This window comes from Anomaloglossus baeobatrachus, chromosome 2 (genome assembly GCF_048569485.1).
Source record: "Anomaloglossus baeobatrachus isolate aAnoBae1 chromosome 2, aAnoBae1.hap1, whole genome shotgun sequence".
Taxonomy (NCBI): domain Eukaryota; kingdom Metazoa; phylum Chordata; class Amphibia; order Anura; family Aromobatidae; genus Anomaloglossus; species Anomaloglossus baeobatrachus.
The window spans coordinates 239,456,846-239,471,612 of NC_134354.1; the positions used below are offsets into that span (position 1 = coordinate 239,456,846).

Genomic DNA, 14,767 nt, shown 5'->3' on the forward strand with positions numbered 1-14,767 from the left:
AATATACAACTTTTCTGAGCAAGTGTTTGTGCTATAGTAAAGGACCCTTCAACTCTCCTAAGTGAATCACCCCAGCGAAGTACAACAAGCACAGTGGCTGGATGTATAAAGTTGTGTGTCTGGCCATCATGCTTTTGCTGCACAAGTTCTCTACTATAATCACATACGTTCGCTACTTAGATGAAAGAAACATGCAAAGAGTAGTAATGTCATTCAAATCCGCAACATGGAAGAGGCCCTGAAGTAGTATCGTATATTCACGTATTCTCGCTCCCCTTGCTAATTTGTGTCTGGTCAGATCAAACGACATGACTGACCAGCAGCTCCAGCATCTTTACATGGTCGGGCACAGACGGTTACTGGATGTATCAGGTGCTCTATTATAAGTTTATTTCTGCACAACAACCTCTTTTCCTAACACATCCAATTGTGAAATTGTTTAATTTTCAATTATCAACTGCTTAAACGGCACTTTTTGTTTGTGGGACAAGTCCTTTGAACTGCCTCAAAGTTAGGTAAAGACATACTGATTAAAAGCTGCTCGCATACTGATGATAGCTGTCTTTGACAGCAACTACACAGGACATCTACTGTATATACAGTACAGTGGGTATGGAAAGTATTCATGGGTGAAGGATGAATGATCCAGCTTATGATAAAATCCAGCTTTCAATGAAAAATTAGTAAAACCACAGTTCACAGTATCCATTATTTTGTATAATAACACCAGGTCTGTGATATTTCAGTTTTTCTTTAATAAATTTTGAAAACCTTTCTGGGGTTTTTTTTTCTGACCAGACCCATCTTGTCAGAAAAAAAACCAAACCAAAATCTAGAAATGTTTTCAAAATTTATTGCAGTGTGCATTGAGGAAAAAAATGTACTTTTTTGAATTTACCAAATGGCTACAATGAAAAATTCACACGGGTCTGAATACTTTCCATACCTACTGTAAATAAATAGCCTAGTTATGGAAGTGAGGATATATTTTCTGTCAGGAAATGGCGGCGTCCTACTTACCTCCACATGATCAAAGAACTGGACATGTTACAATCCAACAGATCTGATACTATATCAAGGGATAGTTGGACAACTGTCGTCTAATGTATATTGGTACCTTAAAGGGGTTGTCCCTCTACAACAAGCCTGCAGTCACACTATGGCGGCACCCGTGTTAATTCTCAAAGAGGATTCTCCAGTGTCTGAGTCGGGAACAGTGGTCACATGAGTGAAAGTATGCGATATGCTTCCTTTCGGACAGAACCAGACTAGACTGTTTCCAACAAGCTCAATGCAAGTGTGTTGTCGTTCCCAACACGGACACTGGAAAATCCTATCAGTGCGTGCAATGAGAGAATTCACAAGTCTGCAGTTACATAGTGACTGCAGACTTGTCATTTTTGACTGGACAACCCCTTTAAGTAAAACAAAAAATACAAAGTTGAGCTTCCTTGAGCTGTTTTAGCAGCATGAATTTGCTTAGCAATCTATTGTTAGTCAGTGACCTTTTGAATGAAGAGAGAACTTTTCACAAGCATTGATGGGTGGCTTTTTTTTACTGAAATTCAAAGTCCTGTTTATTAAATCCCAGGTTCAACTGTCTCTCAAAATACAACTAAAAAGGATAACGGTGAGGAAAATGGAGGTAACGTAAAATATTGAACATAAGTAACAAGGATACGTCCAGATGGGTGTAAAAAGTCTGCCGTAAACATGCCTTCAAATTTCGATGCAAATCTGTGGTTAGCCTGAATGCAAAAGGTTGGCAAAATGCTCACTAAAAATGTGCAGCATTTCTGTCTTCTGTTGTGTACATAAACTAGCATAGAGTATTTGCAGCATCCTCAAGCATTCTGTGAAAAGTCAGAGACCTGGGCTGCTGCACTCCCATGCCTTACACACAGGCTCTGACTGTTTAGATTGGCTTCTTTATAGGAGTACAAACCAAACAGTATATTGCACTAATCACATTACAATGTGGAGATTTACAGCAGATTTGTTACAGAATTCTGTGACCAATTACTGTGGATGAAGCTTGAATTTAAAAGTAAGGTGTCGCGTTTTTTATTTTTGTATTCAGAATAGTGATTATGAAGTCAAGTATTTTTAATGCAAAAATAAATTCACTGTTTATTTAGTTTTTATTTAATTCTAGTTTTACTGAAAGACTGAGCGCTGCCATCTTGGATTTGCTGTGAGTAACGACAGTGACTCACCTCAAATACAGCAGCGCCCTAGGCATAGAAGACCGGTGTCTGGCTCCAACCCCTATACTTAACACAGAGACAGCTTCTGCTGTGAAATGGACGTGCCCCCTGGGCTGTCGAGATCACAGCAGAGGGAGGAGATCAGCGCCATCTTTGTGGACCTGTGTGGGATGTGTGTGTACCGGCTCCGGGTCGGGGCAGCTATCCTCTCAAATCTGCCCCCCCACCCTGAACCACCGCCCCTCCCCCTCCCGCCGCTCTCCCCCCTGCTGCTGCCGCTGCCACCGCCCCTCCCCCTGGCCTCCGCTCTCTTGCCGCTTCCGCCCTCCCCCCTGCTCTCCCTCCAACCGCTCTCCCTCCCACCGTTGCCACCTACGTCACTCCCGGAATACAGCGGAGCGCGGTATACGGAGGAGCACGGAATGTGAGCATGCGTGTTGCAGAGCATTGCGGGTGAGCATGCGTGCTGCAGAACATTGCTGGTACGGGGTGTGCAGAGCGCTATGTGATGAGCACTATGCAGCTGTTCTCGGTGACACTTTAGACATTAGGATCACTTTGCGGTCACCAACAAAATGGCCCCACACTGTGATCCTAAATTTCATCTTCCCTTATCCTTTTGGAAACTCCCAGATTGGGAGGGGGAGGTGTGACATCACACACAGGAGAGCAGATTCCACCCACTTTCACTGCAGTTGTAATGTGAGCTAGTTCTACAGTAGGATTTCAGGAGCTGCTCCCCCTAGTGTTTAAGAGTGGAAAATATCAAACTTTTATTTTTTTTTTTATATTTTCTCAATTAAAAACAAACAATATTTAAATAAAACATTAATACTTTACATTTTTTCAGTTATTGATTTTTTTTTTTTTTTTACATGACACCTTCCATTTAAAAACCAGCACGTTTATGTAAAGGGAACTGATTTTCCTTGGCAGCAATCTATGGCATGGATGACTATTTGTATTGTAGATTCATTCAGGGGCAAACCTAGAAATCATGGGACCCCATAACAAAAATCCTAAATGGACCCTTCCTCCACCCCTTTTCTTAAAAATTGGCTTGGTAGGTGGGCTAATGGCACAGCTCTCAACAGGAAGAAAGGCCATGGATCATGACACTTACTAAATAATTTTACCCGTACTGAAGTCTTTTCGTGTTCTCTACCTTTTTTTTTTTTTTTTTTTTTTTTTTTTTTTTATTGCATCATAGAGTTTATGATGCCACAACAATGCATCAACTTGGTATAATCCTCCCACGTTTATCAACACACATTGAGGCTTCCACAGTGACCTCTGCCCTTCCAGTATGATGGCCTCCACAGTGACCTCAGTCCTTCCACTGTGATGGCCTCCATAGTAACCTCTGTCCTTCCAGTATGATGGCTTCCACAGCCACAGTATGAATCAACCCAGTCCCTTACAAGTACTGACAAAATACGAAAAAGTACTCACCTAGCCCTATTTCCCCATGTGCTGTTTTTGTATGTGCTATGTGACTGAGGCTCGACACAGCAGGCATGATCTAGAGATGTTGTCACACCTGTTCTTAGACTCAGACAGGCCAATGGCTGCCTATTCAATCATAATATACATTGGAGGATGACGATATCATTGAGATTGTGCTGGCAAAAGGGGGCGTTGCCATTAAACGAAGCTTCCACCCCAGCCCCCCCCCCCCCCCCCAACACACACACCGACAGACACACAGATTCAGGCGTTGTCCACTACTTTTTGCCAGCATAAAGCTGAACTAATGTTTGAGAAAATAAAACATTTACCGTAATTTCTTATCTTGTCGTATTCACGCCTTTCAGCTTCCTGTTTCTCACTAAGCAGGGTTTTTGCTTCTGGCCTCGGATAACCCGTTTCAGTGATGTCACTCAATAGACCTTCACTGGAATGATCTCACTGCTATGTTCTGTGAGGTCATGTTGATACCAAATGCAGAAACACCACCTGAATAGGTCAAAATAAGTAATTCAAACATTTAGCCAAATCTTTATTTTTCCAATGTTCAGTAAATAGTAAAAAGTAGGTTACAACCAATTTTAGATTAATTTCCTACATTAAATTTGTACCAATCTCAAAAGAAACGGATATCTCCTAAGTCTGCAAGGATACTCTTTCCCCCCCCCCCAACAAATTTTTTATTCTAAGAAAGAAGATCCGAAAAGAACATGTTATGGTTAAACACTTTAAGATCGTGAAGATATTGTTCTTAAAGTAATGAACTGAGACCTATTTTGCGAGCGCTTTTAACAGCTAAAACTCAGGAGTGAATTTATAGAGATTTCTCTTTTTAATAAAATTGTCTGAAAAAATCCACCAAATTTCTACTGTGTGAACAAGGTCAAACACTACAATTGTGCCAACCAACTGTATTCAGCAAGTTAAAAGTTGAACCCCCAATGAAAATCATAAATACCACAGAGTAAAGTTGTGATTTCTAATTTTTGTCATATAAAACCATTTTGTGTAAGAACCAGCCAATAGGTGGTTACATTGTTAAAATAGGTGTTCATTATTTTGACTGTTGCAAGTTTTGTTTATACTTAATAGCAATTTACTTGTTAAAGAGAATCTGGTAGCAGGTTTTTGCTACGTCATCTAAGAGCAGCTTTATGTAGGCAAAGAGATCCTGAATCCAATGATATATCACTTAATTACTGAGTGCAGCTGTTCTGATATAAACATAACTTGTAGATTTAGCCATGCAGCAGAGCTGAGAACTGCCCCACCTACATCAGGCTCTCTATAGACACTGTACATTGACATTGAGGTGCCACTTAGAGGAGGGGTGTGCAGGACCATGTGTAACATGCCAGCTAGTCACAGCAATAAGGTCCTGCTGCTTAAACCATTGCAAATCAACAACAGACCTTCACAAGAGAGATATCGCTGAAATTTTATGTTTTAACTTTTACAGCATGCTGTCTGGAGATTACATAGCAAAAACCTGCTGATCGATTCCCTTTTAATCACTTTGTTCCTAATAACCAGGGCTGTGGAGTCGGTAAGCCAAACCGCTGACTCAGACTCCTCAATTTCCCTGATTCCGAGTCAAACTCTGACTCCCTCATACATCACTCATGGTTGTGATACATTTACTGTATTTAGCTGTTTATTGAAAGGTTAGACTTGCTTTAAAGGGAACCTGTCAGGTGCAATATGCACCCAGAACCACGAGCAGTTCTGGATGCATATTGCTAATCCCTGCCTAACCATCCCTGTATACTCTAGTATAGATAGAGAGCTTTAGAAAGTAGCTGCTCTTAGTACACCCCTTAGTTCACCAGCGGTGATGCATGTAACTGTGTTCGCTGTGACCATCTTCTGAATGCCCAGCACTTCGGGGTCATGTGCACTAGACCTCTCTGAAGCCGACGTGTATACTCGACTTCATACTGCACATGACTGGAAGTGCCTGGCATTCGGAAGTGCGGTCACATTGAACACAGGTACGCGTGTCACCGCTGGAGATGCTGAATTGAATAGCGTGTTAGTACACCCCTGTGGGTACTAACACGCTAAGAGGGCGGGTTAGTCGAGAGATATAACCCCCTCGGGACTAATTCCTGTGCTCATTAGCATATGATTTAAGATCTTTAGAAATACTTTTTCTAAAGATCTCTTATCTATGCTACTAGATGCAGGGATTAGCAATATGCACCCAGAACTGCTCGTGGCTCTGGGTGCATATTGTACCTGACAGGTTACCTCTAAAGGCCCTGTTACACGCAACGATGTATCTAACGCTATGTCGCCGGGGTCACGCATCCCGTGACGCACATCCGGCATCGTTAGCGACGTCGTTGCGTGTGACACCAACGAACGGCCGTTAACTATCAAAAATACTCACCTTATTGTTGATCGTTGACACGTTCATTTTCAAAAAATTGTTGATTGTTCCAGGACAGAGGTTGTTCATCGTTCCCGAGGCAGCACACATCGCTACGTGTGACACCTCGGGAACGACGAACTACAGCTTACCTGCAGCCACCGGCAATGAGTAAGGAAGGAGGTGGGCGCGATGTTACAGCCGCTCATCTCCGCCCCTCTGCTTCTATTGGGCGGCCGCTTAGTGACGCCGCACGAACCGCCCCCTTAGATAGGAGGCGGTTCGCCGGCAACAGCGACATCGCTAGGCAGGTAAGTCCGTGTGATTGCTCATAAGGATGTTGTGTGCCACGGGTAGCGATTTGCCCGTGACGCACAAACGACGGGGGAGGGTGCTTTCACCAGCGATATTGCTGCATGTAAAGCCCCCCCCCCCCTTTTTTTTTTTTTTTTTTTTTTAATATAGAAGTACTTACCTTAATCCTACCACCTTTTGCATTCTAGAGTCTCCAGCCATTCTGAGATGCTTCAAGCATTCTTTGTATCTTTGTTTTTACCCTCTGTAGAGGAGGAGCTTCACTACTTATATCACGTAGCTGAAGTGCAGCACAGATTAATCTAAATCTAAAAGCCTAGATTCTATGATCAAGAATAGAACAGACATTTCATAACTTTCCCAAATTCATCGGAAAAAAAAATCATCACACACTGCTTTGAACCACTGTACCCAATGTATCATATATTTTAAGTAAGTCGGTCCATTTTATACTGACTCCAACGCCAACAAAATGGACTCAGACTCCACAGACCTGCTAATAACAAAGGTCTTTGTGTATCATCATCATCATCATACTGGATGCCGAGGGAATATTTTTTTCAATGTTTTGTGTTTGTTTGTTTTTTTGCATGACATAATTTGTAATAACAAAAATAGAAATCTTGCAACTTTCACACTTGCCACTGAGTCTTACTTAGACGCCAATTACTTGTTGTGTTGGGAAATACCACCTGTATAGAGCTGCAATGATCAGAACCAAACCCGATCTTTTTGTATTGAAGTGTTTAACGTTCCTGTGCGAAGGTCATTCTTAGGGTATGTGCACACGTTGCTTTTTTTTCCGCGCGGAAAAAAACGCACCCTCTGGCAGAGGGGAGAATTGTAAACAATGCTTTTTGAGAAACAACGCATCGAAAATGCATACGTTTTTCATGCGTTTTTCATGCGTTTTTCATGCGTTTTTCATGCGTTTTTCTAGGTGCGTTTTTTAAGACTTGTCAGTGATAATAAAGTTGGTTGAACACAGACCTTTGGAAAAAAAAACCTGTGATGTCATTTCCTTCTCCACATTCTGTTTGGATAAATGGGAGGGCTTGGAATGGAAGGAGCACCATTTGAATTTTGGAAAAGTTGAAATAAACTTCGTGCACCAAGCCCCTTAGGTACCTATACGTCAGAAAACCCCCACAAGTGACCCCATTTTGGAATCTGCACCCATCAAGGATTTTATTCAGGAGTATATTAAGCATTTTGAATCCACAGCTACTTCACCCAAAATGTTGCTGTAGCAACAATATTCTCACTTTTAGGCCCGTTTCACACGTCCGTGAAAACACTGACGTTTTTCACTGGCGTGTAAAACACGCACATGTCCCTCCGTGTGCCGTGAATCACGGCACACGTGGGTTGTCTAAGTGCAATCCGGGCTCCGTTCTCCGTGGCCCGTGATTGCACTTAGAGATTAACTCACCTGCGCCCGCTCCCGCTCTCCATGGTGCTGATCGCTCCCGCGGTGCAGCATCCGGCCGGCGCTGACCCCCGCAGCAGCTGTTTCCGGGTTGGCTGTGTCGTGCATCATGAATATGCGCGACAATAATGAGCCGGCACAGAAGGAACAGGGAGGACGGGCTGCAGAGGACATCGCTGGAGCCGGGTGAGTTAAAATGTTTTTTATTTTAAAAGCACGTTTTTTTCTGGCACGTGTTTCACGGATCACACCACTGCGTGGTCCGTGGGACATCAGTGATGCCAGAAAAAAATGGACATGTCTCCGTGCGGCAATCACGCACACGCGGGTACGCCGCATGGAGACACGTGCAGTGAAAAATCACTGATGTGTGAGCAGACCCATTCATTATAATGGGTCTGCGTATGTCAGTGATTCTGGTACGTTTAAAAAAAAGCACAAACGTCCCAGAATCACTGACGTGTGAAAGGGGCCTAAGGCTATGTGGCCATGATCCAGCGACACTGCGTCTAGTACACAGTGTCAGCCTTCCTGCAGCTGCCCATGCCCACGATTTGGGTTCAGGCTGCTGTGGAGCTCTATACTACCTGCAGAGAACACTCGTCTCCGCAGCATAAATTGACATGCTGAGGCTCGGGAAGCCACGCTACCGGTCAGTTTATGCTGCGGAGAAAAGAAGCACAGTGGGCATGGGATCTCCAAAAATCCTTCCACTGTGCTTCTACTGCACAACGCAGCGTTATGGACGCAGGGAAAACACTCAGCGCCCATAACGCTGCAAACCCTGATTGTGGACACACAGCCTAAAAAGCGTCAATGGATGAAGGGATGTCAAATATATAGAACGTCCTACCCCCGCCAGCATATTCTAAGCTGGCACCTTTAGTACCTTTCATGTGGCACTAAAGGGTGCCTAGCTTAGTATTTATCCAATAAAAAAAAAAAAAAAAAAAATGAAAAAAATGGCGTGGGGTCCCCCCTATTTTTGATAGCCAGTCAGGGTAAAGCAGACAGCTGTAGCCTGCAAACCACAGCTGGCAGCTTCATCTTGGCTGGTGATCAATTTGGAGGGCTCCCCATGTTTTTTTTTTTATTTATAAATAAAGAATAAAAAAAAAAATAACATGGGGTCCCCCCAAATTAGATCACCAGCCAAGGTGAAGCTGACAGCTGGGGTCTGGTATTCTCAGGGTGGGAAGAGCCATGGTTATTGGACTCTTCCCAGCCTAAAAATAGCAGGCCGCAGCCGCCCCAGAAGTGGCGCATCCATTAGATGCGCCAATCCTGGCGCTTCGCCCCAACTCATCCCGCGCCCTGGTGCGTTGGCTAACGGGGTAATAAATGGGGTTGATACCAGATGTGTAATGTCACCTGGCATCAAGCCCAGCAATTAGTGATGTCACGGCGTCTATCAGACACCCGACATAACTAATTGACAGTAAACAAAAGCAAAAAAAGACAACAAAAAATGTTTTATTAGAAAAAACACTCCCCAAATCATTCCCTTGTTCTCCAATTTAATAAAAAAAAATGGGTCCGCAGAAATCCATATGGATGTCCCACGTCGCCTCTGGACCTTCTAGAATATGGGGGCACGTTCAGGAAACGTATCCCCCATTTTCTAGGAGGGCAGACCCTCCATTTGAGGAGAGTGGGTGCAAAAATCTGCACCCACTCTCCCCGGGTCACAGCTGCAGAGTGCGAGCAGCCAGCACAGCTCACACTGAACACAGTGCTGGCTGTCAGCTGCTCTGCTCATGTGACCGGCCGGCGCCTGCTGTGAAGGAGGAGGAGGGGGCCGCGGGGGATCAGCGCTGCGACCGGACAGGTATGTATGACACCGGGGGGAATAGGGGGTGAACGGGCAGGGCCTGGGGAACAGTTTTCTGTCGCATGTGTTATTGCACATGCGACAGAAATCATAGGAGCAGGGCGGCCGGTGCGCTACTGTGCGCGCGGCCATGTTGGATTTTCGGGAGGGGGGTCGGGGGTCGGGGCGGGCACTTTGGCGACACCGGGGGCTTTGCCAGGAAGTGAGGTCAACAGGAAGCCTCTTGACCTCACTTCCAGGTAAATGCCTGCGTTCTGGCGTGCCGACAAAGGCCGCGGACCGCAACAAAAAAGCAGGTCCATGCGTTGTGGCTGCGTTCTGACCCCACATCATTGATTTCAATGGGGGAGAGAACGCAGCCACAACGCACAAAAGAAGTGACATGCTGCTTTTCTTTCCGCACCGATTTTTGGCATCCAAAACGCTGCGGAAAGAAACGCAGCATGTGCACTGATTTTTCAGCTTTCCCATACACTTTGCTGGGAAAGCTGAACGCATGCAATTTGCCACTGAAACGCTGCGGTTCAAAACGCAGCGTTTCCGCGGTAAAAAACGCATCGTGTGCACACAGCCTAAAGGTAGAGTGAGCAGGGTCAGCTATAACCTCGCCAATCGTGCTTGTATTCTGTGTTATCAGCTGTATATAGAGATGCTATCTGCAAAAAAAAAAACAACTTTTCCTGAAGGGACAATAAGCATATGTACACATTGAGCATTTGGATGTAGAAATTTCTTCATCTCTTGGCAGGAATCAGACATTTTTGTAGCGTTTCGATGCGTTTTTCAAATGTGTATTAATCGCACTTTTGGACACCTATGAATGCTATAGAGATAAAATAGTAGATAGTATAGACAGACCTATAATTGCACGCTGTGTAGATTATTGGACAGCTTTTTATGATTTAATAAACTAATGGAAAATAATAACACTGGGTCACCCCTGTTTTTGATAACCAGCAATGTCCCCAGCAAGTAAGAGATATAAACCGAGCCTGTGAGAATAGGGCCAAGGCCTTTCTTTCCCCTGAGGAAGCCACTGTACACGTGGCGATACGCGTGGGGTTCCACGCCAGGAACTCAGCTGGTACTCTCCCGATCTACTCCTCCTTTATGGTTACCATTATATTTTTGGGGTAGTGAGTACGGTCCCACTTTTGCACTATCTCTAGCCTAAGTCTTTAAATCCCTGCCTTGGTCGCCTTATATGGCCCTAGTGGCCTTGGCCCTATTCTCACAGGCTCTGTTTATATCTCTTACTTGCTGGGGATATTTGTTGCATGAGGTATATTCTCTTCACAATCATTGGTCCTATATTGACACTGACTGTGTTGCCCTTCACTGACATACCTGTAACATGCTAGATATATTGTGCAGGCTTTAAACCTCTGTGTATCTGCAGTTTTTTTGCATACACTATATTTACTATATACTGGTTTATACTGCACATGCTGCATTAACAGGTTTATTATAAGGGTAATAGGTATGGTGTATATCTCTTTATACTGGAGACATTGACTGTATGTGGTGTTTGTTGTTGGTGCACTTGTACTATACCGAATGTTCTGCGGATCTAGTCTAAACCTCCATACGTACCTGCCGTGTGCTACCTTTACCCTGATCAGCTATGTATATGGTATACCATTAGGTCTCTACTATATGACTCATTGACCTCCGTGGTCACCACATATAGGGGTAACTTATTGCAACACGTGTGATCCTTTATATTCAGGTGTTGACATATCTGTATCTGCACGGTGATTTTTCAGTTCTGCATCCCATTCATTCTGTATATCATATCATACAGTCTCTGTTTTACCACCATTATAAACAGACCGATTTTGGGACCGGGCTTTGTGCAATATTCTATAGAGTACCTTTATTGTATTGACATTGTATTGTTTATATGTCATCTTTCCTGGCGTGTATGGTGTCCATGCCTTTGGCTTTTTAAGTGTTTTTAATTGTGTTATTGTGTGCCCATACTCCAAGTGTGGAGACATGTGGTTTCTTGTTTCTGCGTGCATCAATAAAATATTTATTCTTTACATATTCTTGTGGTGATCCCATGTTGGTATACCTTTCCTCTTCCCCTTCTTCAGTACGTGTTTAGTATACCATGAGATCCCACTAGGTGGTGCCCTTCCTCTTTTTCTTGTTGTTCTCCTCTGCACATGTAGCTACAGTACACATCGGGTAATTAACCCGATGTGTACTGTAGCTAGGAGAGCAGGAAGCCAGCGCTAAGCAGTGTGCGCGGCTCCCTGCTCTCTGCACATGTAGCGACGTTATGATCGCTGCTGCGTCGCTGTTTGATAGCTAAGCAGCGATCATAACCGCGACATACAAGGTCGCTGTTGCGACACAGAAAATGGTGACGTAACAGCGACGTCGCTGTCGCTATGTGTGAACCCAGCTTTAACCCAGTAAGTAAAAAGAAAAAAAAAAAAACATACAAAATGGTTTATTTAAATAAACACGCCCCCATCCTTTCTCTGATTTCACTATTTTATGAAGGGAGAAAGGGAAACCATGCAGGTCTGACATGGTTCAATGTAGTGAATCCAATGTAGTTCACAAATGGAAACCTGAAAAACAACAAAAGAGAAATAAAAAGAAGACATTGCTCTTCGTTCACCAATTTATTAGATGTCAAAGTTCCCAGCTCCAATGTAGTCCAGCGTTTCTCATAACAGTCCTTCATTAAAAGGATCAAAGGCTGTGCTGCCTCAGAACAAATTCCTTAGACTTTGAGCATCAGCCGCTCCCGGGTCACGCTGTGATGACCGGTGGCATGAGGAAAGTCACCGCTCATCAGAGCCAGGAGTGTCTATTCTATGGAGGCACCGGGCGATAATCCTTAAAAAGCTGTATTATCTTCCTTTTTTGTGGTGATTTTTTTTTTTTTTTTTTTTTCTTGCATACTATGGAATAAAGATTAGTGATTTAAATGAGCACTCCGTACTTGTAACTAGTAATCGAACGCTTGGAGGGCTCCGCTCGTGAACCAAGTATAATGGGAGTCACTATGTCCTTGCCCCTGCTGAGGATGCACTGAGGGGCAATTATTTGTCTATAAAATATTTTTTTTTTTTTTTTTCTGAAAAAATAAATGAAAATATTTATTGCAGATAGGATTTTTATCTGTTCAAAGTTTGCTTTAGGTTATACCAGTAGTTTAAAGGGGGTTTCCCCACAAAGTATGGTTTAATCAATAGAAATAATAAGTTCCACAAATGGATTTGTTTAAAAAAAAATTAAATAAAATAATGGTCCTGTGCTGCAATAATCTTATTTGTGTAATGGTGGCCTGACTTTGCAGCACTGCTCCAATTCATGCTCTGTGGTATGTGAACTCCAATTTCACAAATTGTTACATAAATGCAGTTTAAGCACTGTATGGATGAGAAATGAGAGCACCCATTTAAAGGATGAAGTTGGAGAATATCAATATTTTTAAGTTAAAAATAACTGGGTTTTTTTTTGTTTTGGGAATTCAGAATTTTACTTTAATTATATAGTACATTAGTATTCACTGCTATATAAAACATAATAGATAATTTTTAGTAAAATATTTTATAAATTAAATGTGAGTTTATTTTTTTTTTTTTTTTACAGGTGGAAACAACAGTGGAGCCATTGTGGGTAAGACACCTACTTTTTTTTTTTTTTTTTTTTTGCCAATTAAGGTATATGTAAATATTGGATGCATTTAAACTGGTTGAGTATTTGTCTTTGACTCATCAAAAATTGGCCTTTTTTAGGCCGCTTTAACACATCTGGCTTTTCGCCGGTTTGCCGGATACGATGCAAGCCAGTACACTGTATACAGTACAATATCAGCGCCGCAACTTCCGGGGTTACATGCTCCGGTCACATGACAGCATGTGACCGGCACTTGTCGCGCTGCTATTGTACTGTATACACTGTACTTGCGTGTGCCGTATCCGGCAAACCAGCGAAAAGCCGGATGTGTGAAACCGGCCTTAACCAGAATTTTTATTTTAAATGCTTTTTTTTTTTTTTTTCAATGGTTATTGATTTTAAAACAAAATTCAGCCACATTCTCTATGGAAATGAAAAATGAGGAAGGGCATTGAATCACACAGCTTTTTTTTATCATATTCAGAAACTTCTCTAAGCACTGGTAGGGAATGCAGTTGCATGAAACAGTTGAGAACAGAATCTCTTGACTCCCATTATCTGCAATTCACACGGCAGGTGATTGCTAAGTGTCTTGCACACAAGCGGTGCCACATGCTGAACATGGCTGGGAAAAGTGTAGCCACTGCCACATCCGGCCCTCTGGCTTTTCCAGTCTGGCCCGCATACCGAGTAAACAGTGGACCTGAACAGTGCCCTCTGCCACTGATCGCTTTCTGATGTCACCGCTATTGCATTCATAGGATGCAGACAGTGGTGAACACATTGGTGGAGGAGGGACTACTGGCTCTGTCTTCCACCAATGAGGCACAGCAGACGTGATGACATCACAAAAGCACGTTGGGATGTGTGAAGCATCAGTGCACTAGAGGCTGGAGCAGAGCAGCAAGGGAACAAAAGCAAGGCGAGTATGAGGTGGGTTTTTAATTCTTTTATGTGTAAGGGATATTTTCATGTACATAGCTGTGTGGGGGCTCCTACTGTGTATATATGTATATAGAAGGTTATATGAGAGCTCAAACTGTGTATATATAGGGCTATGTGAGGGCTTGAATGTATATAGTAGGCTGTGTCGAGGTTCTTAAATGTATATAGGAGGCTATTTGGTGGCTCAGAAAGTACATAGGGGGCTATGGGGGGGCTCAAACTGTATAGGAGGTTATGTGGGGGCTGATGCTAAATATAAAGTTAAGCTGGACTCAATGTATATGAGGTTATTTTGGGGCTCATACTATGTATATATGGGGCTGTGTGGGGGTTTAATTGTATATAGGAGGCTGTTTGGTGGCTCAAAGTACATGGGAGTCTATGGAGGGTTGATAATATATATAGCAGGTTATGTGGGGCTTATGTTGTATAGCTGAAGCTATGTGGGGGCTCACATTTTACATAGAGGCGCTATATTGGGGCTCATACTGTATATAGGGGGATGTTGGCATACTTAAGGGTATGTGCGCATGTTGCAGATTAGGTGCAGAAATTTTCTG

The 14,767-nt window shown here is 43.2% G+C and overlaps 1 protein-coding gene across 8 annotated transcripts in view; it reads left to right on the top strand.

The window, feature by feature from the left end:
• LOC142291292 (complement component receptor 1-like protein) overlaps window positions 1-14,767 on the top strand; it is a 99,201-nt gene that overhangs the window by 60,530 nt on the left and 23,904 nt on the right. For 4 of the 8 annotated variants that reach the window (XM_075335720.1, XM_075335724.1, XM_075335721.1 and 1 more), the window contains one exon: window positions 13,236-13,262. In XM_075335720.1, coding sequence (XP_075191835.1) covers window positions 13,236-13,262 — 27 coding nt within the window. Of the gene's footprint in view, window positions 1-1,591; window positions 1,646-13,235; window positions 13,263-14,767 lie in introns of all 8 variants that reach the window. The other 4 variants (XM_075335719.1, XM_075335723.1, XM_075335718.1 and 1 more) reach the window with 2 other exon arrangements.